Source organism: Callospermophilus lateralis, chromosome 7 (genome assembly GCF_048772815.1).
Source record: "Callospermophilus lateralis isolate mCalLat2 chromosome 7, mCalLat2.hap1, whole genome shotgun sequence".
NCBI classification, from domain to species: Eukaryota; Metazoa; Chordata; class Mammalia; order Rodentia; family Sciuridae; genus Callospermophilus; species Callospermophilus lateralis.
Genome location: NC_135311.1, coordinates 94092481 through 94117762, shown reverse-complemented (window position 1 = coordinate 94117762; position 25282 = coordinate 94092481). Strand labels below are relative to the sequence as shown.

Sequence of the window (25282 nt, the reverse complement as noted above, 5' to 3'; positions counted from 1 at the left end):
ATGAGGTAGATATTTTTAATATGCCAAGATCAGATGACTGGCCAATGTGGGGGCAGGGGAATTAGGGTAAAAATCTTCTGAAAATCACTTTTCTAAAATTGAATATGTATTCTTTATGTTTTCCTCAGTTTACAATTCTGATGTAATTGATAAACAGAGTGCTTCCATGACTTCTGATAATGCAGATGACAAAGCTGTTATTATTTTAGTTCCTGTTAGACTTGGTGGAGAAAGAACCAACACCGACTACCTAGAGTTTGTGAAGGTATGAAATAAGTACTCAATTTTCTTAAGTCAGTTCTAGCTGATATGAAAAATACAGGTGGCCTTTCTACTAAATGGGTAGTGATGATTTTACAGTTTACATTGTAAAGTTTGATATTAGAGATTTTAAGTCTCAATATTGCAAGATCAGATATGAATGTGTGTGTGAAAAATAGAGTGGTCTCTGACAAAATGAAAATCCTTTTAATATTTGTAGCTAATCATAGAGGCACAGATATGACAATAATCAAAATGTGAAAGTGGCTACAATTCCATTATCATGAATTTTTTAATACTTTTATTTTTTAGGTGGTACTGAGGATTGAACCCAGTGCCTCACATGTGCTAGGTTAGCTCTCTACCACTGAGTTACAACCCCATCCCCTCCATTATCATGATTTTTCAAATATGTATCTTAGTTTATTCTTTTTTGGGAAGGGATATCGGGGATTGAACTCAGGAACACTCAACCACCGAGCCACATCCTCAGCCCTGTTTTGTATTTTATTTAGATCAGGTCTCACTGAGTTGCTTAGTGCCTCGCCATTCCTGAGGCTGGCTTTGAACTTGAGATCCTGTCTCAGCCTCCTGGGCTGCTGTCACTGTGTCCCTATGCCCAGCTAGTTTATTCTTAAAACTAACAAATCAGTGGTACATACCTATAATCCCAGCTACATAGGAGGCTGAGTGAGGCAGGAGGATTCCAAGTTTGAGGCCAGCTTGGACAACTTTGTAAGACCCTGCCTCAAAATTAAATCAAAAGGGCTTGAGAGGGCTGGGATTGTGGCTCAGTGGTAGAGCGCTTAGGTTCAAATCCTCAGAACCACATAAAAAATAAATAAAATACAGGTATTGTGTCCATTTATAACATATATATATATATATATATGTATGTATGTATATGTATATGTATATGTATGGGGGGTGCTTAGGATGTAGCTCAAAGGTAGAGTGATTGTCTAGAGGGCAACAGGCCCTGGGTTCAGTCCCCAGTACTACAAAAAAACAAAACAAAACAAAACAAAAAACCAAAACAAACCCAACAGCAACAAACTAATATACTATTATCAATAATTATTGAAACAAAAACTGACTTTTCTGCCAGTACTCTGTTATAGTTTATTTTCCTGTGCCATCATGAAGTCAATGAGAAGTTAGATTATTTATATGGACAGAAAAATGAAGATAACATGGGAGCTTTCAAACATTGCTTTTTTCATATTAACCATTTAAAAATCTGTTATGTTTCGAAGCATATATTTTGTTTCTTGTACTGAAAGTTAACATCATCTTGTTTTGGGCACCAAGACATTCTATTGTGATGAAATAACTCTTGAAATGTTTAGTTTCTGATTAAGATTATAGTCTTTATATTATTTTCATAGTTTCAATAAAATTCTCTATTTTTTAGGAATCTATTTTCAAGGTCTGAGATGAAATTCTTCTTTGAATGGAGTGTTATGGGATATAGTAATGTTGAAATATAGTCATATAGTCTCTATCTGTCTTTTATGATTCAGTAATAATTTGTTCCTTACATGAAGCTAGTATTCCATATCATGGTCCATATTATAGGTGGATCATCTGTGCTCAGGCTAGAGTGTGCCAGTTCAAAAAAATCTGGAGCAGCTCCTTTCAATACTTGATACATGGAAGTATTATAGCTGATACGTTGGATTTTATTTTTTTTTCTCCACATTTTTAATTAGTGTATTATAGTTGTACATAATGGTGGGATTTGTTGTTATATATTTGTACATGCACACAACATAGCAATATAATTTGACCAATATCCCCCCCCATAGCAGTACCCCCTTCCTGTCCTCCTCCAGCCTCCTCCTGCTCCCTTTCCTCTGTTCTAATGTTCTCCCTTAGATTTTCATGAGATCTCCCCCACTTTTCTTTTCCTTTTTCTAGCTTTCATATATGACAGAAAGCATATGACCCTCGATCTTTTGAGTTCTGCTTATTTTGCTTAACGTAATGGTCTCTAGTTTCATCCATTTTCCTGTAAATGACACAATTTTATTTTTCTTCATGGCTGAATAAAACTTCATTGTGTATGTAAAGCACATTTTCTCTATCCGTTTATCTACTGATGGATACATAGGCTGGTTCCATAGTTTGGCTGTGAATTGTGCTGCTGTATACATGGGTATGCACATATTTCTATAGTATGCTGACTTTTATTCTTTAGGATAAATACCAGGAAATGGTATAGTTGGGTTATATGGTGATTCCATTCCTGGTCTTTTGAGAAATCTCCATACTGATTTCCATGGTGGTTGTATTAATTCACAATCCCACCAACAGTGTAAAAGTGTTCCTTTTTCTCCACATCCTCTCCAACATTTATTATTATTTGGAGTCTTGATGACTGCCATTCTTACTGGTGTAAAATGATTTGCATCTGCATTTTTTAATTGCTAATGATGTTGAATATTTTCATATATTTGTTGGCCATTTGTATTTCTTCTTTTGAAAAGTGTCTGTTTAGTTCATTTATCCAGTTATTAAGGGGGCCATTTGATTTTTGGTATTAAGTTTTTTGAGTTCTTTATATGTTCTGGATATTAATCCTGTTTAGAGGGTAACTAGCAAAGATTCTCTCCCATTCTATAGATTCTCTCTTCACATTTTTTTTTTAGTTGTCAATGGACCTTTATTTTACTTATTTACATGTGGTGCTGAGAATTGAACCTAGTGCCTCACATATGCTAGGCAAACACTCTACCACTGAGCTACAACCCCAGCCCTCTCTTCACATTCTTGTTTCCTTTGCTGTGCAGAAGCTTTTTATTTTGATGCTATTCCATTTATTAACTCTTAGCATTATTTCCTGAGCTTTAGGAGTCCTATTGAGAAAATATTGCCTAGGTCTAAGCCCTAGGTCTTTGATCCATTTTGAGTTGATTTTTGTGCAGGGTAAGACATAAAGATCTAGTCTCAGTGTGTGTGTGTGTGTGTGTGTGTGTGTGTGTGTGTGTGTGTGTATATATATACAGTTTTCTCAGCACCTTTTGTTAAAGAGGTTTTCTTTTCTCCAGTGTTTGCTTTTGGTACCTTTGTCAAGGATCTTTGACGATATCTGTATGGGTTTGTCTCTATGTCTTCTATTGTGGATTTTCTTAATAGTTACCAAAACTTTGGAGGCATACTTGTTATTGATAGTAACAATACTATATATAGAGAGAACAAAAGAATCCCCCAAATATAAGTGGGGTTTTGATGTCTGACGTAGGCTCTTTAATAGAAGAGATATTGGAAAAATGTCAAAAGTTCTGGACCACTTTACCTGGTAGGTCTTGTAGTTTTGAAACTTTTGGTTCTGGCATCTGACAAGGTCCTTCTTGCTGTGTCCTGTCGTGAAGACAGACAGACATGGAATGACATGTCAAAAGAGCAGGAGAGAAAGAATCCTTCAAGCCCTTTTTATAGTAGCATTAATCCATTCATGAGGGTGGAGACCTCACTACCTGAACAAAAAATCCCACCTCTTTTTTTTTTTTTTTTTTTGGTTCACCTCTAGCTGAGTTCTAACCAAATTCTTTCTGTCTTCTCACTACTGTGAGAAGATTAGAGACTGATGAAATCTTGAAAGTGATTTATTTGGCCAAAGTCTGGTGGAGTGAGCTTCAGATGGCTCGCAGCCAGATGTGAAGGCTTTGCTGCTTGCTGGTATTGATAGCATTCATCATGGCCACACTGCCTAATGTTCCCAAGTAATTCATGGGAGTCTGCATTTACAGTGAAACAAGCCACTTAGATTAAGTTGTTAAAAGTTTTCCTCAGTACCTAGCATATGGGAGTCACACAATCGTTATTGTTAACTTTCATTTTTATAATACTTTCCAACTTCCGATATTAATTTATCTCATTTTACCCTCACAGTAGAAACTGGATTGTTTTTATAAAATAGAAAAGATATAAAATAGTTAATTTCAAGTTCAGATAACAAATTGGTAGCAGACCTTAGAATTTTCTTTTTTTTTTTCAAATTTTCCCCTAAAATTAAAAAAAAAAAAGATTTGAAATGTAACATTTCCTTGGACATTTGTTCATTTGATTTATACCATAATCCACTAAAATGAGAGAGCAGTGACTATTGAGACATTTAAAATTTTCAATTATCAGGTAAAAGTGTCTGAAATGGTTGAGTGAAGTAGATTATATGGTAGGTGTTATGCTTGGTCAGAGGGGGTGGTTGATCAAAAGCCAAAATGAGAGCATGTAAAGAGGTGTTCTCTTAGGAAGTGAAAAGGTAGTGTGTCTAATAGCGCTAAAAGAAAGATAATCATCAACATTTCCTCCTGCTCTTCCTTCTCCTCCTCCTCCTTTTTTTGGTGGTCAGCAGTCATTTTTTTTCCTGACAAACCAATGTACGTTATAGTCTAAAATCCATTATTCAGTTCTATTTCTCATATTTATTAATCAAAGTAATTCTAGTATTTTCAGAGATGGTACCATCTTAAGCATCTGCTGCATTCTATGAAAAAGAAATTTGGTGTGTGTTCTGTCAACCCCTAACTACAGGAGGTTTATTTATTTATTTATATATTCTTAAGGATTTGGAATGAGGAAAATCCAATAAGTTCTTTTTCTTCAATAAGACAAATTAGGACTTTCCTTTTTGACTGATTGCTTCAGTCTTATTTATTGCTTCATGGACACAGCTCAATAAATTCTAACTCTGTATAACTGAGAATAAGCTCTTTTAGGAACTGAAAAGTGTTTCAAGTTTCTGAAGAGACAGCCTTTTACTTGTAATGGCATTCTAGTTCATAATCTTCTAAGTGTTTATTGCTAAATCTGCTCTAGTCTGTTGCAAAGAAAATGTAGATATCAAGAACCAAAAAGTCTTCTGATGCTTGGATCCATTCTTTTTTTTTTTTTTGAGGAGAGTCAGTGCTGATTTTTGCTATATATTTCCTTTTTTCTTTTCTGAGTTATGAAAGACTTAGAACTTTCATTTCCTAGGTTCCCAGGACATAAACACTCATTTCAGCTGATCAAATTGCCTCAAGTAAGGTACCTTACTTGTAGCAAAGATTTTTATTTGGGGGATGGGGAATAGAATAGAATCCTTAATGTTAAATAACTGCATTACTATTAAGTGTTTATCTTTTTTTTGTTGTTCAATTTTGTTTTCTTACTTAGTACAGGTTAGCTAAAATAAGCTGAGATTTTAATTGAATATACCTATTCTGTTTCATTTAATTTTTTTCAGTTCTAGTTCTTTAAAAAAAACTTTGATATTTTTATAAGATTGAAAATATATGATGTTGTTCTTTAGTGGTGGTTTAGTTTGTTTTATGCTGCTGTAACAATACATGAGACTGGGTAATATATAAAGAACAGAAATCTATTCTCTCACAGTTCTGAAACCAGGGAAGTCTAGGATCAGGGTACTGGCATCTGACAAGGGCCTTCTTGCTGTGTCCTGGCATGAAGACAGACAGACATGGAATGACATGTCAGAAGAGCAGGAGGGAAAGAACCCTTCAAGCACTTTTTATAGCAGCATTAATCCATTCATGAGGGTGGAGACCTCACTACCTGAACAAAAGATCCTACCTCTCAACACTGCTGCACTGGGGAGCAAGTTTTGAACACATGAATTTTGGAAGGGACAAAAACATGCAAATCATAGCAGAAGGTTGTTTAAAACAATGAGAACTTGGAGCAACTTAAATATTCATAATGAGGGTTTTAAGCACATTTTGTTATTTCAAAATAGAATATTTTACAGTCATTAAATGTTTTAATACATATCTATTTTTACTAATATGAAAAGAGATTCATGATAAATGTGTTATCTTGTATGTTAAAAATGATGAGCACTGGGTATTAGAATTTAGGGTAATTTGTACTTTTTTTCTATATGTCTGTGTTTTTTTTTTTTCCCCCAATGACCATTTATTATTATGATAATGATGGTGGTGGTAGTGATGGTGGTTGATGGTGGTACTACTTGGGGTACTGAGCTACATCCCCAGTCCTTTTTATTTTTTAAGACAGTGTCTCACTAAGTTGCTGGGGCTGGCCTTGCATTTGTGATCCTCTTGCTTCAGCCTCCCAAGTCTTTGGGATTACAGCTAAGTGCCATTGCACCCACCTACCTGTTATTTTTACGAAAACAATTAAATTAGAATTTTTGTCCATATATACAGATGCTCCTCAACTACAGTGTGGTTACATCCCAATAAACCTATTATAAGTTAAAAATGCATTTAATACTTCTAATGTAACAAACATCATAGCTTAGCAACACTAGGGAACATTGTGCTGGATTTCAAGTTTAGAGTATCAGTTGTTCTCTCATGATCACCTGGCTGACTGGAAACTGTAGCTCACTATCACAGCCTAGCTCAATATTTGCTAGCCTGAAAAAAGGTTAAAATTTGTATTCTAAGTATTATTTATAATAGATATGTATAACTTTTACATCATTGTAGCTGAAAAATTTTAAGTTGGACTATTTTTAGTTGAGAGCCATACATAAGAGAATTTTAGCTATTTAATATTTTGGAGTTTATAACATGTTTTATCATTATTAATGTTTTATAACATGTAGTTAATGCAAGAACTATTTTTAATTATCTTTTTTAGATACAAATGACAGTAAAATATATTTTGATATACATATATAGAGTATAACTTATTCTAATTAGGATTGCATTCTTGTGGTTGTACATGATTTGGAGTTTCACTGATTGTGTATTCATATCTGAACACAGAAAATTCATGTCTGATTCATTCTCCTGTCTTTCCTAGTCCTACTCTTCTACCTTCTCTTTATTCCTCTTTGTCTAATCCAATGAACTTCTATCCCCTCTACCTTACTGTATGTTAGCATCCACATATCAGAGAGAATATTTGACCTTTGGTTTTTTGGGATTGACTTATTTCACTTAGCATGACAGTCTCCAGTCCTGTCCATTTGCCTACAAATGCCATAATTTCACTCTTCTTTATGGCTGAGTAATATTTCATTTTTTTTTTTGGTGTGTGTGTGTATACACCACATTTTAAAAAATTCATCTGTTGAAGGGCACTTAGGTTGGTTCCATAACATAGCTATGAATCTTGAATTGAGCTGCTATGTTCACAGTGATGTGGCTATGTCACTGAAGTAATTGCAAGAACTATTGATAAGATATTAATTGTTGCCTCTGGATATTTTTTAATTGACATCACTGGACATTTTTTAAAGGTATAGAGTTGTTTTGCCTAGTTTAAAGAGTTTGCTTATAGTAGAATATTTAATATACTGAGGGGCATATTAAATAACATATTGAGGTATGCCTGATATTTTTTGATTAGTAAAATAAATTGACTTTGGATACAATAATTATTTTCCTTAAGTTGTTTTCATTAATTAGTCTTTATGTTTATTCCAAATGAAACAGCACAAAAAAAATGTGTCAAGTAAGTGAATGATTTGATTAGAAAAATGGTTTTCAGTTTGGGATTTGAAAACTCAGAAGCTTAATGAAAACAATCACGAGTTCTAAGAACTAGGTTTAGCATTTCAAAAAGTCTGATGCAAATATTACATTGGTCACCATAATGCTGCCATTATGGTCACTGGAAAGCTAAGTGTTGGGGCTTTGGAAGGAATTTTGTTGCTTTAATGGGGTAACATTATCTCTATATCTGTCTCATAGTAGGAGTTTAATGTTGTTGAAAAACTTGCTGATCACAATATTTAATTCCTATTAATGTTGAGTGATTTAAAGAAAGGAGAAGGCAGTTTGGAAGAAAAGATTTCAGAACATGGGGCAAATGTAATAAAAGTGGTAACTAATTGATGAAAAGTTTGGTAACTACTAGTATTGGTAAAACAAATTGAGTTGTTTTAAATAATTATTATTTGTCTCTTGACTAACTCTTGTTTTAATTTCTTTTGGCAGGGTGTTCTGAGCCTTGAATATTGTGTGGGTATTATTGGTGGCAAACCTAAACAGTCATATTACTTTGCTGGATTTCAAGGTTAGTGATTTTGTAAAATATATCTCTTCATTTTTTTGAAGTCAGAAAGTTAATATGAGATCAGCTGGAAACAGTATAATTAACAGAGCAAAAGGAATACCTCATACATTCATCAGTCCTGCGGTAGCCACTCATCTGTCATTTGGCTCACAGTATAATTGGGTTCCGTAAAATGTATGCTTAATTTCTGTTATTGCATAAACAAGGCATAATTTATTGGTCTCACTGAACTTCAGAAGCCATAGCTGCCACGTTCTGGCAGTTGCTATTCACATATTTACTTTTTACCAGTCTTAGTAGTGCTAGTTGATGATAAAATGACAAGCAATATGTTCTTCCTGTCAGGACAGAGAAGTGCAATACATTTTTCATATGCAAACTGTAGAATATAATTGTGTGTTTGTGAAAGTAATTTTATCACCAAAAATTAAATGACAGTCTCATCACTTTATAAAAATTCTGCTTATACAAGCATATTTGATTATGCAAAAGTTAATCTATCCTATGCAAACCTATGTTTCAGTCAATGAATATCAGTCTGGCAAGCTGTTACTCCTAGAGTTTTTTTTCAGCTGTTCTACATAGAAATTGGATTGTAAGCAGTGTAATAATAAGGTGTTTTTTGAATTACTTGTCTTCTGTTTTGTCCTTGTAGATGACAGTTTGATTTACATGGATCCTCATTACTGCCAATCTTTTGTAGATGTCAGCATAAAGGATTTTCCTCTTGAGGTACTATACATCTAGAGATGGTATTGTTTTCTTATCATATGAAGCAAACTAATTATTTAGAAATGTGCAAGATAGCTATGCTTTTATTATAACAGCAAGATAGCTATGCTGTATTACAATTACAAGTTTATTTTGCCTTCTTATAAAATTATTGTCAATACAGTGGTCAAAGGTTAAATGCTTCATTGCTGAATTTTAATTTAAAATATACTTCCTTCTCCATTTATCTTTGTCTCTAACTTGTTAGATACCCAGTCTTACTAAAATAAATGATCAAGCCTCTCAGTAATTTTGTAGAAAGACAGCTAAACTGTATTGAAGAATTTAAAATGTGTTAGGTATGTTTTGTAAAAAGAAGAAGAAAGGAAGTAAAAGAGAAGGTGAAAGACTTGAGGTAAAGTGACAAAATAAGATTATCTACTAAATTATTTAATTATTATTTACTAGTCTTAAACCTTAACTTCTAGTTTAGGAGTTTTTAGGAGCTTAGTTGGAATCTAATATTTGTTTTAGCTTGTATTTTGTACCTTTTTTCCTCTTGAATTGGTCATTTTATGATCCATGTTTTAATTGAGAAAATTTTGAGAGTTCTTAAGTGTTTTCCCAGTAAATAGTTTTACAGACTAAAATAATTTTTTTAGAATATGATAATTTTAATCAATTCAACAGCATGGGTCACTAATACATGAGGGCTTGCAAGTTGGAAATGTGGTTTTTTGTTTCAGTAATAACTTTCTAGCTAATATTAATACTTACTAGTATTTAAGGGGTAGATTATGAAAATAAACTGCAAGTTATAATCTGGTTTAGAAAGAAACATTATGATATAATGTCACAGCCTTTGTAAATTATTTCCTCATCTAAAATATAAGCATCTTGAGGCCAGAGATCAGGTTTTCTTTTTTTCATTCTTAGCAACTTGCATGTAAACTTTAGATATTTGCTAGTTAGTTGATTTAATTAAGGTGAGACACCACAGAATTGTGCTATATGAACCGTATCATTATTCTCTCTCTCTCTGCATTGTGGTCTTGAGGCACTGATTCTTATATCTAAGTTATATTTACATTTTTCTGTACCAAACTGATAGTAGATATTTGAGATTCAGATGGAAAATTGTTCATAGCATTTTAGTATTACTTAAAATAGGTAAATTAAAAGATTATGGGTCTTGATAATTTTGGCCAATAGAGAGTGAGACACTATCTAATATTTTGAGAAGTTCTTCAAAGGGACCAGGTTAGTGAATATACTGATTATGTCTAAGCAATTAAGATTCGAAAGGTTGCAGTTCATTATGGGGAGTCTGGCAACTGTCTAGGAGTGATTCAGATTAATAAAAGCTTGAAGTAGGATAGTGGTAGTAAAAATTGAAAGAATTGATTTAAAGATTTTACTTTGATGAAATTAAGTACATTAAAGTCAGAAGAACTTATTCCTTATACACTGGAACACTAATATAGTTGATTTGATGTTATATTTTTGAGTTTCTGGAAGACTGTCTGAACCTGTATGAGTAATTCCTATTAAAAGTTTTTTACTTTTCTCCAGTGCACAGATTTATCTTAGATTGGGAATTTTCCCACGAAAATATAAAAATCTTAGCAAGTTGTCTATCTTTGTCCAGGAATGAAATTATACTTTCTGCTTTTTGTCACATTTTAAGTTTACAATGTTCCAAGTAACTACCTATATTATTAAGTACCTTATATTGCTAACCATCCTTGCTTTGGTCTGTTGGTTGTATGTGTATATGCTATTGAAATTTTGCAACTGATGTTATAAAGTTATAGTAGTAGAAGTAGTACTTTTCTAAGATTGAACCTAGTGATGCTCTGCCATGGAGCTACATTCCCAGCCCTTTTCTTTCTTTTTCTTTTCTTTTCTTTCTTTCTTTTTTTTTTTTTTTGAGATAAGTTCTCACTAAATTGCTTAGCATCTCACTAAGTAGTTGAGACTGGCTCTGAACTTTGAACTTAAGATCCTCCTGTTTCTGCCTCCTGAGTTGATGAGATTACAGGTGTGTGCCACCTTGCCTGGCTTCATACTTCAGTTATTAAAATCATTTTTGTGGGCAACATTTTTTTAAATCAATACTTCTTGTGTTCAGTAGATGAAGAGATTCCTTTTTTGATATTCTCTCCAGTTCCATGTAATAATTGCTTATAGTCCTGGTATTTTAAATGAGTGCCCTAAATTCAGTAATATTGTGAAAATTTCAGTAGAATGGTAACAGAATATAAGATTGAAAAAGATATTTAAATAGATTATACCTTTTGTTATTATTCTTACGGTATTGAATTCCTACATTTCTAGAGTTGAACTTTTAATCATTTTTTAAAATATTTTATTTACATTTTAGTTTTCGGCAGACTCAGCATCTTTGTTTGTATGTGGTGCTGAGGATTGAACCCGGGCCTCACCCATGCCAGGGGAGCACGCTACCGCTTAAGCTACATCCCCAGCCCCTTGAACTTTTAATCATTTGAAACCACTTGAGATAACTCATTTCTTTCTGTTTTACTTATCATTTGTTGAACTCTTTCTGGGTGTAAAGCACTGTCCTGAGTTCTTCAAAATTTTCTGTGAACTCTCTTCTTCTGTATAACTCCAAATGCTTTGATTATATGAATTTCTACTAAATTTTTATTCTTGAAATGCAGCCTTATAGAATATATTAGTATATACTATTGAGTTAATATATGCTTTAGAGCTTCTATACTACCTGTTAAGAAACTCTTCCTTGAGTATCTTCAAAATACATGGAGGTCATGTTTAGATTCTGAGCCCAGTAGGGAGGATATGGCAGAGATATTCTTGGTCAGCACTGAGGAATGGGACACACAGTTCAGTGTGAGGGTACATTTTAATATGTAAACTCACACTCTATAATTTTTATACAGATAATGGAGTTCAAAAAAGCAGCATTAACAACCTTAAAAAAAGTCATGAAAGGATAGCTTGAAATTATAGAAGAGTGGGAAGAAGTCAGATGGGCTTTAGCAGTGAGGGTAGTTGAATTGTGGATTTCCATTGTCAGTGGTTTGGATAGGACGGAGTTTCAGTTGTTGGGGTAGAAGGACTAGTGGATGGAGATATATATATGAATGATGTGTATGTGTGCATCAATGTATTTACATATACACATACAGTATATTTATCATATAACTACTATGTATGTATATGCATTTATATATAATATACATTTATAAATATATAGATACATATATAAATATATAAATGTAACACATTTATATATACATATATGTGTATATACATATGCATATGTGTGTGTGTGTATATATATATATATATATATAAAATCAATGAATTAACTTTTGTAAACAGGGAATATTGGTTCATATTTTCTTTTTTTAAAATATTTATATTTTAGTTGTAGGTGGACACAATATCTTTATTTCATTTTTATGTGATGCTGAGCATTGAACCCAGTGCCTCATGTGTACTAGGTGGGCATGCTATCACTGAGCCACAACCCTAGCCCCTGGTTTATATTTTCTTATGTATATTTTTAGATGTAGATGGACACAATATATTTATTGGTAACAGAATATAAGATTGAAAAAGATATTTAAATAGATTATATCCTTTGTTATTATTCTTAACAGTATTTATTTTTATGTGGTGCTGGGGATCAAACCCAATGCCTCACACTTGCTAGTCAGGCGCTCTACCACTGAGCCGCAACCACAGCCTGGTTCATATTTTTAATGCATGTTTTCAGAATGACAATTTCTAATTCTTACAAATAACCGAACTTTTCTTACCTTGTTTAAAAAGTAAGAAAAGCCCTATTAATAGATATGCCTCGCTGTTCTGATTCCAGGGTCCTCAATTCCAAGTACCAGATTTTAGGAGGTTCATGGTGACTGTTTTAATCTTTCTAGTAATCTTAGAAATAGTGGCATGAAAGTCACTAGGTAGATGAATAAATGAATTTGTCAGTGAAGATATACACTGTAAGCCACACATGGGAATTGCATTTGGTAGAAGTTACTTTTTAGTAAGGGTGTTCTCAGACTACCTTAAAAAGCTTCATCTAAATTTCCAAAATAGCATTCTTATACCTAAAAGTATTCATTTTAATATTATTTATATGTTTAGGTAATAAAATCTACTATTCCAAATAATAAACTTAAAACTGCTTGACATTTAAGTAGGTGCCTAGTAACTATTTTTTGAGGCAATGAATAGTGTGTTAAAAAACAAAATAAATGGGAATTGACTCTTCCTGACCATTTTCCCCCCCAGCAATGCATTGTATTATCATGGAAGCATAAGTAATGAACATTCCCTAAAACGTGTTTGTGAGACAGAAGCAGCTGTTCTTATCAAACCTCATAATAAAAAGAATTAAATCATAAGTGCATAGCTTAAAGAATTACCACAAAGTGAACATAGCCTTGTATGCCACTTAGGAAAATACTTTGAAATTCTAACCTTTATTTTTTGCAATTAACAAAAATGGTTCTGAATTATAAATTAATATTGGTTTGACTTCATAATCTTGGGTAAACAGAACAATATAATTTTAAGTGACATAAAATGCCTCTCTATAATGAGTCCTAAAACTCATGTAGTTACATCCAGTAGTAATTTCAGTTTTCAGATTTATGTCTGTGCTTTTGTGAATAATTTTAAAAAGTTCTTTGTAGGTATCAAAGTAACCATAGATAATAATTTAGTGTTTGTCATAATTATCTATTATGATTGAAATAATACAGTAAAATATAAGTGAGCTTATTTTAGTTAGTGTTACTGTTTCCTACATGAAAACTTATTGGTGCTTTAGTATAGAAAGCCTGATAGATTAATTAAAAAACATATTGTTGAACCTTGTGTATGCTTTTTGGGCAAACTAAAGAACCATTCCTAGTTGCTGGCTTTGCAATCAGCTTGGCAAATGGCTATTTTTAGACATGTTGTATGTAGAAAGATTTCTTGTGAGTATGATTTAGAAATGTGTCTTATATCCTAATATAGTCCTGTGATTTGTTAAGTAACAGGCTTACTTAGCTTTTTTGTGCCTTTCCAGATCTATTTACAAATAAAATCAGTGAAATATTAAGAATAGTCCAATAAGGTAATATTTGTGTTGACTTGTACTCTGGAGGTTCTAGTTTAGGTAGGTTGGATCTCACTATGTAAAGTAAGTGTTAGCTAAGCATTTTGTTGAAGTCAGAGTTTTGAAAAACTAATTTCATCTGTATTTACTGATGTATTTATTGTTGGATTTGAATCTAATATACATTTGAACTATTTTTAAGGGAAAAATCAATCAAATGTATGCATTTTGCATCTTCCCTGGTGCTAATATGTCACAGTAATTGGATGACTAGGATGTAGGGAGACAGAAGAGTATAATTTTGATTTACTATGAATATAACAAATGAGATAGCCTATACTTTTGTACATTTTAATAGATAGTTTCAAGTTAAAATCCCTTAGTTTTAAGGCATTGAATGTAGGGAAATATTAAGTTTATGAGTTCAAATCCAGCTGAGATTATTTCCTAATTTAAAAATATGAAATACACAGTGGAGAATTTCCTGCATTTGTCTTCCATCTGCAGTTCCTTAAACTTGTTAAATTTTTGTATGACCTATAGAGTCCATGCAAATATCAACAAATATTAATATATATAGTATTATATCCTTCTAATTTTACCTGGACTTTAAAAAAATACTTAACAGAAAAGCACTTGGAAGCATGATTTTTAAGAATGAGATACCCAAGCATTCATATATTAATTTATATATATGTGTGTGTATATATATCTGTATATAATGAAAAATATATATATATATATAATATTTTAAACATAGTACCAAAAGTATGGTGGTAAAGAACAAAAAGATTGCAATGATTAGCTCTATATTCAGCCCTTTTCCTACTATTGTATTCCTTAAAGATATTAAACCCCATAAACAAACAAATCCCATTAGTGAGAGGAGAGAAACAAGGGCAGCCTGCCCAACCTGTTTACAACTGTGGTACTGAGACAACTTGAGAGAAGCAAACTAAGACAGACAAGAGGACTGGTGAAAAAGAGGGCAAGGAACATAACAAGGCAGTTTTCACAAGAGCAAATTGAAGAATATGCAGTTATGTACTGTGTCCATTGGTAAAACTCTCAAGTTGTTTTCTTTTCATATCAGTACAAGGTTTACATCAGTCTGCTTTTTATTTGCTTTAAAAGTCTGGATATTAAAAGGTTTGTAAGCATTAAACAAGGAATCTCTTACTAGACAGACTTAAGTTCAACTTCATAGAAATGGCTAACTGGATTCTAAACCTTGTACTAGCCCCTGATGTCACTCAGTGGCGCCATTTTTCTTCCCTTCTTCAAATGTTAGAAAAGCATACCACCTTCTACACACTTCCTTTCTTTTGTATAATAATACTAATGTCACATAAGGTGTAGATTTGGTGAATTAAATATATACCATGTTGGCTCGTGTTTTACACTTTTGGGGAGTTGGAAAGACTAAAATACCATTTGAAAAAATGTGTTTATAGTTTTGAGAAAAAGCTAGATAACGAAGCTTAACTAGCATTCTTGTATATACTTAAGTTCATCAAGTAAATATAAATTAATCCTAAAAATGTTTTAAAATTACAGACATTCCACTGCCCTTCTCCCAAAAAGATGTCGTTTCGAAAAATGGATCCTAGCTGTACAATAGGATTTTACTGTCGAAATGTTAAGGACTTCGAACGAGCTTCTGAAGAAATAACTAAGGTACCTGCATTTAAAATATAATAACATTTATAAATGACTTGATTTTTATTAGAGACGGTCTGTTAGAAGACAGGAATCTTTAAATTATGATATTTTGTAAAACTTTAACCTTTAATGTTAATATTATTAAGAGTATTATGAATCAGAAAATAAAACTATGTGAGGAGTCTGTGACCAGGTCAAAGTATTGATTGTTCCACTAGGTGGCACTGTTGAAATAAAAATCCTGCAAATTGTAGAAATGGGCAAGCAATTGGGTTATATTCTATTTAAAGAGGATTTAAAAGGGCAATCCCTTAGGGGCAGAAAAAAATTAATGAAGTATTTGATCAAGCCAAATTGTGCATTATTTCTTGTTAGTCCAAGTGCTTCTTTTATTTTTTTAAAGAGCAATGGTATTTTTGGATTCCTCAGAACTGCTTTATCAAATGAGCTGTGTTGTTACCTTCCAATAAGCTTGTCTAATCTGATTTATTTACTTGCTGGGTCTTTGAAACAGGTTTATTTAACTTTTTTCTCATTACCTTTAAACTTCTGCATGTTTTTGGTGTTTGAGTACTGTTAAAACACGTAGAGAGCTTTAATCCATGTCTATATTTCCTACTAGAAAAAAAAAAGAAGTAAGTATAACTGGACAGGTCTCTTTATTAGCACCAGTAGTTATAGATTATCCTTTTATCTTATGTAAAGCCAGTACTAGAAGCATTTTTAGTAATTCTTAACTTGGGCTCAGATATAGTAGTAATTTATTACTCTTTTACTTACAGTTAATTTTATTTGGAAAAATGGACATAATAGGTTGAAATTTTATTTTCACAATATAAAAATAGAATAATAATAAGTTGAAGTTTTATTTTCAAAATATAAAATGGAATTAAAAGGTTAAGTAAAGAATCTTATTAAAGATAGGTTTAGTTTGCTTGACCTGCCATGTGAAAAAGGAAATTTAACAGGAATATGACAAAAATAAATGAGGAGAGGAGAAAATTAGACATGGGAGAACCTTTCCCTATTATTAATTTCTCACAGTTGTTGTCTTTTTATTCCTTTCAACATGAAGGCCTTGGTGAACAGAAAAAAATATATATTTTCCATTTCCTTCTCCTTTATTACTTGAAATTAGTGTTTACTTGTATATTTTAGTCTGATAGTTCTTTGTCTTTGTAAAGTGTCACAAATCCAGATGATATGGTGATGTACATTAATGTTGATGAACATTTCCATTAAAAAGTCCCATTTCTCTATTTTCATGAATTTATTTTCTATTTACAATAAGATAAATGTGTTTAAAATAACAGAGCAGGCTACTCCTGGAATAGAAGCAAACCAAATTATTATGACCAAATTCTTAAAAATTTACAAGTGAGTTGTATATTGAGCTATTCTAATTAACATCAGATAGTTATTATAGTTTTTACACTGGAAAAATTATAAATTATTATTCTTGATGCATCAAAGTAATATGCACTATTAAAGCAAAGAGTAACAATGTTGAAATGTCTTTTGAAAGCACTGAGAATTTTGTAAGAATCAATGAACTTTGCTGTTCTTTAAGAACTTTTTTAGCAATATCCAGGACTCACTTTGTCAATTAATAATTTGGTCATTTACTTTTGCTTGGGTAGTTGTAAGATGTTTTTCTTTTTTTCTAAAAACTGAATTTGCCATTTTCAGTTTAACTGTTTTATTTTCTTCTCTTGAAAATTAAAACAATTTAAAAAATACTTGTTTCTTTTTTTTCTTTTTTTTTTGTTTTAATTAGTTACACATGACAGTACAATGATCTTGACATATCATACATTGGAATCAGATGGGATATAATTTCTCATTTTTCTAAGTATACAGGTTGCAGAATTACATTGGTCGTGCAGTCACGTATATACCCACAGCAATAATAAAAATACTTGTTTCTTTGTAGGATGTATTTTCAGTTTTCTCACTTTGAAAATGAAGCTAGGTAGTCCAGAGTCTCATGTTTAATTTGTAATGCCCAATAAATGAATATTCTAATAATTCTTTATGCTGTGTAATATTTAAAGTATTAACATAAAATTGTTAAACAAATTCAGTGTTTAACAGAGTTCAGTCCATCAAGTATCTGATTAACTATTATATAAAATGACCAAGATATTATCCTCACTTTTGAACAAGATGTAAGACTTCTGCCCTCAAGTAACATTTATGCTTGAGGAAGGGGAATAAGACAAGTACACATATATTACAGTGAAATGATAAGCATCCGTACGGAAGTAGAAATGAATTGATGGGGGAAGGAAGAGTGTTGAAATGAGAAAGATGTCACATTCAAATTAAAAGTACTTTATTGTGATGGTGATATTTAAGATGAACCTTAAAGTGTAGGCTTAATTTTCATTGGCTTGGTGAGAGGGAGGGAGTAAGCTGAGATACTAATAAAACTAAAGATACAGGAAAAGAGTGTAAAGTTTATCTAAACAATGGTGAATAATCCAATTTGTTAGTTGTCAAGTATGTAAAAGGGGCAGGATTTCTTCTCACTATCTGAATCAGACCCCTATGTGTGGCCTGGGAGCCTTCATTTCTATCTAGCAAGCCTCCCAAGTATTCTTATATATTAAATTTGAGAACCACTGTGTAAGACAGAACAACCTGGAGTGTGACACTTTGATGTTCTTTTTAGGTGGCACTAGGACAAACATTTTAATACTTATGTATTTATAGTGATATTAGAAAATGTATCTTACATATTAAACATGATTTTTACTGGTTTTACAAGGCTATTTGAATTATATATGATGAAAAGAAAAATATTCATTAATCATACTAGAGATGGCACATGTAGTAAAAATAGTAAAGACAATATGTAAACATCCAAGGTTTAGGAAACATTGCTATGGAAATAGGGAAAGATGAAGTTAAGAAAAGTATGTTGAAATAATATTGTGAAGAAGTGTGAATGCCAGGCTAAAGAATTCTTTAATAATTAAATCTTTTCCCAGTCTTATTCTCTTTTTTTTCTTCCTAGTGGTAACTACTATCCTGAGTTAGTTTATCATATGCATACTTTATATATATTATAAACAGCACATCTTTGCATGTTATTAAACTTTTCACCAGTGATATTTTTATATAAAAAGATAAAGCTGGGCATAGTGGTGCACACAGTAATCCCAGCAGCTCGGGAAGCTGAGGCAGGAGGATCGTGATTTCAAAGCCAACCTCAGCAACTTAGTGAGGCACTTAGCAACTCATTGAGACCCTGTCTCTAAATAAAATATTTAAAAGGGCGGGTATTTGGCTCAGTGGTTAAACACCCCAGTTTAAACCCTGGTACCAAAAAAGAAAAAAAAAAGATATATATCTTTCTATAACTTTTTCACTTAACAGTGACTTACAGATTGTTGATATCTATACATTGTGGCCTATCTTGCACTGTTGAATAGTGGTCAATTCTACAATGTACTATTTAAACTTTCTTTTGTTGATGGTCACCTAGCTTGTTTCCCAGAAGCAAAAATGACTTATTTAATTTTTAAATTACAAATAATATTTTAAAGAATATTCATGCACATGCATATCTAACACTTTAACTAGGATTACATTAGATACACATTAGATACATTAGAAAGACATTGCTAGATATGTGTATTTTGGGGTTTGCTAGATATTGTCAGATACTCTCCAAAGTGATCATAAGAAGCACTGCTGAGGATTTTCAGTGCTTCACACCCTTACCAACACTTGATATTGTCAGACTTTAAAGATTTTAACCAATCTCATGGATAAAAATAAAATAGTATCTCTTCGTAGTTTTAATTTGCATTTCCTGGGCTGGGGATGTGGCTCAAGCGGTAGCGCGCTCGCCTGGCACGCGTGCAGCCCGGGTTCAATCCTCAGCACCACACACAAACAAAGATGTTATGTCCGCCGAGAACTAAAAAATAAATATTAAAAAATTCTGTCTCTCTCTCTTTCTCCCTCCCCCACTCTCTCTCTCTCTCCCACTCTCTCTTTAAAAAAAAAAAAAATTAATTTGCATTTTCCTGCTTGACAGTGAGGTTGAGTATCTTACTAAAGTTTATGGGCCCATTTGGTTCCTCTTTTATGAATTTCCTATTCATTTTCTTTCTCTTTTTTTCTATAGGACTGTTTAACTCGAAGAAAATCTTTATAATTTTGGATACTAAAACTTAGTTAACTCCCTGTGTTGCAAATATATTCTTCTAGGCTACTATTTTTACTTGTTAATGTTTCTTTCATTTTAATGTAGTCAAATCAGTAAACTTTTCCTTTATGTTTTTTGGATTTAGTATGAAAGAAATTTTAATAACCAAAAATCACAAATATGCTCTCCTACATTCCCTCCAGAAGTTTTATGTTTTACATTGAGAACTCATATATTTTGATATAGGTACCTTCCACCTACCTCCTACCCACCAACATACATGTGAATTTTATTTCCAGCATGGATAAATGGTTATTTCAGCATCATTTACCAAAAAAGTCCAACTTTTCTTCGTTGATTTGTTATACCTTCTTTAAGCACCTTGACTAGATAGAACAGAAGGTGTAAGTTTGAAGAGAAAGGGATTGGTTTGAAAATCAGCAAGATCAAGCTACCACTTGGACTTGGGATCAAAGGAAAAGGAGAGCTCGGAAAGTCTGTTTTACATCTTGGTGATTAGGAGAAAAATGAATAGTTCATTAATTCAGCAAATATTTAAGTGCTTTCACCCCCACCATTCCACCAAAACTACTCTTCAAGGTCACTGGTAACCCCCACGTTGGTCAAATCTTAGTTTTCATCTTACTTGTTCTAATGGAAGCATTTAGCATACCTGAACACCTCCTTCACCTTCATATACCTTCTTTAGTTGGTTTTCAGAGCCTCAGCTGCCTTGGTTTTCCTCAATGAGTTGCTGCTTCTTGCATCTTCTTGGGCTGTTCCCTCATCTCTTAAAGTTGGGTGAAAGTATACCATGGCCTAGTGTTTAGTTCCTAGTCTTTAGTTCTCATACCTTCTTTAGCATGGTGATCTCATCCAGTTACATAGCTTTAAATGTCAATTTGAAGAAAATCTTTATAATTTTGGATACTATGGGCTGGGGATGTGGCTCAAGCCGTAGCACGCTCACCTGGCATGTGTGCGGCCCGGGTTCGATCCTCAGCACCACATACAAAGATGTGTCCGCCGATAACTAAAAAATAAATATTAAAATTCTCTCTCTCTCTCTCTCTCTCTCTCCCTCCCTCCCTCCCTCCCTCCCTCTCTCCCTCTCTCCCTCTCTCCCTCTCTCCCTCTCTCCCTCTCTCTCACTCTCTCTTTAAAAAAAATAATTTTGGATACTAAAACTTAGTTAACTCCATGTGTTGCAAATATATTTAAAATAAATTTAAATAAGTCAACTAAAACCAAGATCTTATCTTTACCCCAAACCTCTTTTCCAAATTATGTATGTCCAGCTATCATTCAACATCCCTTGCATGTCTGATTTACCTATCCAAAAGTAAGTTCCTGGTTTTCCTTTTCTGCTTCTAGTTTTCCTTATCTCATTTGAAGAAAAATCTGTCTTATCTGTTTAGGCAAAAAGTCTTGGCATTACCTCCTTCCTATCTCTCACATTCCATAACCAATTATATGATCAAAATATATCTAGACTCAAGACTACTTTTCACCATCTCTATTGCTGCTATCCTGGTCTCAGACACCATCCTTAATGGTCCTCTTACTAGTTTCCAGGACTTACTTCCTGCCCCATCCTATTTTCAATTCAATAGTCCCCTCCCCATTTTATCCTTTTAAAACATAAATCAAAGCACTGATATATCCTAGAGCATCTACAATGGTGCCCAGCCCATAGTAAGTGTTTACTTTAGACAGTGATTTCTGGAGCTGGATATGCTGTGGTTACAAGATAGTTATGACTCCTGGATTTATGAACTTTGTGGCATAGAGGAGAAGAGAACATTAAACATGCAGCTGTATAACAAAAATCAAAAGCTCCATGAAGAAAAAAAAAATACAGTGTTAAAAGAAAGAAAATAGAGACTAATTTGAAAGTACAAAAGCATTTCAGAGTGTTTATTCATTACGTTATCATTAAGGATTTTAACTGGCCCATGAAACCTGCCACACATTGAGTAAGAAATCACCAAGAGAAGACTGAATGTTCTTCTAAATATTATGGGCCTAATTAACACAGTTTCATGACTTGCTTTCAGAATGCGTGAATGCCTTGAATCCGGAACAGGTAAAGTGAGCCTTTCTTTAGCATGGTGATCTTAGCACATTTCAGGTAGGGTTATGAATCGATTTTTTTTTCATTGTTGGTTATTCAAAACATTACATAGTTCTTGATATATCGTATTTCACACTTTGATTCAAGTGGGTTATGAACTCCCATTTTTTACCTCGTATACAGATTGCAGAATCACATCAGTTACACTTCCATTGATTTATATATTGCCATACTAGTGTCTGTTGTATTCTGCTGCCTTTCCTATCCCCCCTCCCCCCACCCCTCCCCTCTTCTCTCTCTACCCCCTCTACTGTAATTCATTTCTCCCCCTTGTATTATTTTTCCCTTTCCCCTCGCTTCCTCTTGTATGTAATTTTGTATAACCCTGAGGGTCTCCTTCCATTTCCATGCAATTTCCCTTCTCTCTCCCCTTCCCTCCCACCTCTCATCCCTGTTTAATGTTAATCTTCTTCTCATGCTCTTCGTCCCTACTCTGTTCTTAGTTACTCTCCTTGTATCAAAGAAGACATTTGGCATTTGTTTTTTAGGGATTGGCTGGCTTCACTTAGCATAATCTGCTCTAATGCCATCCATTTCCGTGCAAATTCCATGATTTTGTCATTTTTTAGTGCTGCGTAATACTCCATTGTGTATAAATGTCACATTTTTTTTATCCATTTGTCTATTGAAGGGCATCTAGGTTGGTTCCACAGTCTAGCTATTGTGAATTGTGCTGCTATGAACATCGATGTAGCAGTGTCCCTGTAGCATGCTCTTTTTAGGTCTTTAGGGAATAGACCGAGAAGGGGAATAGCTGGGTCAAATGGTGGTTCCATTCCCAGCTTTCCAAGAAATCTCCATACTGCTTTCCAGATTGGCTGCACCAATTTGCAGTCCCACCAACAATGAACAAGTGTACCCTTTTCCCCACATCCTTGCCAGCACTTGTTGTTTGATTTCATAATGGCTGCCAATCTTACTGGAGTGAGATGGTATCTTAGGGTGGTTTTGATTTGCATTTCTCTGACTGCTAGAGATGGTGAGCATTTTTTCATGTACTTGTTGATTGATTGTATGTCCTTCTCTGAGAAGTGTCTTTTCAGGTCCTTGGCCCATTTGTTGATTGGGTTATTTGTTATCTTATTGTCTAATTTTTTTGAGTTCTTTGTATACTCTGGATATTAGGGCTCTGTCTGAAGTGTGAGGAGTAAAGATTTGTTCCCAGGATGTAGGCTCCCTATTTACCTCTCTTATTGTTTCTTTTGCTGAGAAAAAACTTTTTAGTTTGAGTAAGTCCCATTTGTTGATTCTAGTTATCAACTCTTGTGCTATGGGTGTTCTATTGAGGAATTTGGAGCCCGACCCCACAGTATGTAGATCGTAGCCAACTTTTTCTTCTATCAGACGCCGTGTCTCTGATTTGATATCAAGCTCCTTGATCCACTTTGAGTTAACTTTTGTGCATGGCGAGAGAAAGGGATTCAGTTTCATTTTGTTGCATATGGATTTCCAGTTTTCCCAGCACCATTTGTTGAAGATGCTATCCTTCCTCCATTGCATGCTTTTAGCCCCTTTATCAAATATAAGATAGTTGTAATTTTGTGGATTGGTTTCTGTGTCCTCTATTCTGTACCATTGGTCCACCGCCTGTTTTGGTACCAGTACCATGCTGTTTTTGTTACTATTGCTCTGTAGTATAGTTTGAAGTCTGGTATCGCTATACTGCCTGATTCACACTTCCTGCTTAGCATTGTTTTTGCTATTCTGGGTCTTTTATTTTTCCATATGAATTTCATGATTGCTTTCTCTATTTCTACAAGAAAGGGAGAGAGAAGGGAAATTGCATGTAAATGGAAGGAGACCCTCAGGGGTATACAAAATTACATACAAGAGGAAGTGAGGGGAAAGGAGGGAAAATATAAGGGGGAGAAATGAATTACAGTAGAGGGGGTAGAGAGAGAAGAGGGGAGGGGAGGGGGGAGGGGGGATAGTAGAGGATAGGAAAGACAGCAGAATACAACAGACTCCAGAATGGCAATATGTAAATCAATGGTTGTGCAACTGAAGTGATTCTGCAATCTGTATATGGGGTAAAAATGGGAGTTCATATCCCACTTGAATCAAAGTGTGAAATATGATATATCAAGAACTATGTAATGTTTTGAACAACCTACAATAAAAATTAATTAAAAAAAAAAAAAAGAAGAGAGGCAATGGATTTGGAGCAGAATGGTAGTAAACTAACTGATAGTTGGACAGGCTTATTAGAAAAAAAGCCTAATTCCTGGTAAGAAGAGTACAAAGTAAGCCTGGGACATCTTTTTATGATAGAATGAAAACAAGCACTCAAAGACAATCTGGACTCCTATTCATGGTACTAAAGAGCAGGGACTCTCTACTGATCAACACCAGCTATTGAAAAAGTAGTAAAAAGAAAAATGTAGTAATGGATTGTAACAAATTGAATTTTAAAATTCCTTTCTTATACATAGTGATGTGTAGAGAGAGGTTAGGAGGAGAACATTTCTTTACAGACAAATGCAAACTAATAATAAATGCAGAAGAAATGATAAAATTAGAAAATAATTTCACAAGCCACAATGTAATAATTGATTTAGGAAGTTAACACTAGTGAATGTTAAAATCAGTGCATAAAATGTGACTGGGAACAGGTATTCATTTGGTCTCAATATATTACCCCACAAATTACTCAAAAATTTCAAAAGGAGGAAGGTGTTTTTAACTAGAATGATTTGGTAGTAAACATTTTAATCCAGTATTGAACTTAGTTTACCAATGAGACCATTAGATATGTCTCCTAGAATGTGATGAAATCAGAAGCATGCAACATCACCTATGAAATATTTCTCTAAATAATATTAGTGGGATCAGATCACTAAAAAATAGGTAAATACAGAATTTGAACTATTTTATAAAACATCCACCAAGGACTTTCCAAAAAGAAGAGCTATCAAATAAAATATAGACTGTCCAGTTAAGTTTGAATTTCAGAACAACAAATCATCCTTTAGTATAGACATAGTACATATTAAACTGAAAGATAATCTATTGTTTATCTGACATCCAAATTAACTGAGCATCCTTAATTTTTATTTTCTAAATCTGTTAGTCCTTTAAAAAGGGAGTTGATGTAATGAGACATAAAAGACATGAAGATTCAAAGTCTAAAAGACACAACCAAGGGTATAGCCAACCAATGATTGTTTATTGGTTCCTGGATTAAAAAAATACATAGAGTTATAAAAAATGTAGAGATAATGGTGATGATCTGTTTGTGCACAATATGTGAGAT

General features: G+C 33.3%; 1 protein-coding gene across 6 annotated transcripts in view; it reads left to right on the top strand.

Annotated features, from left to right (window-relative positions):
* Positions 1 to 25282, top strand: part of Atg4c (autophagy related 4C cysteine peptidase) — a 114063-nt gene that overhangs the window by 65887 nt on the left and 22894 nt on the right. For all 6 annotated transcript variants that reach the window (XM_076862335.1, XM_076862332.1, XM_076862334.1 and 3 more), the window contains 4 exons: positions 129 to 265; positions 8178 to 8256; positions 8912 to 8988; positions 15632 to 15751. In XM_076862335.1, coding sequence (XP_076718450.1) covers positions 129 to 265; positions 8178 to 8256; positions 8912 to 8988; positions 15632 to 15751 — 413 coding nt within the window. The remainder of the gene's footprint in view (positions 1 to 128; positions 266 to 8177; positions 8257 to 8911; positions 8989 to 15631; positions 15752 to 25282) is intronic.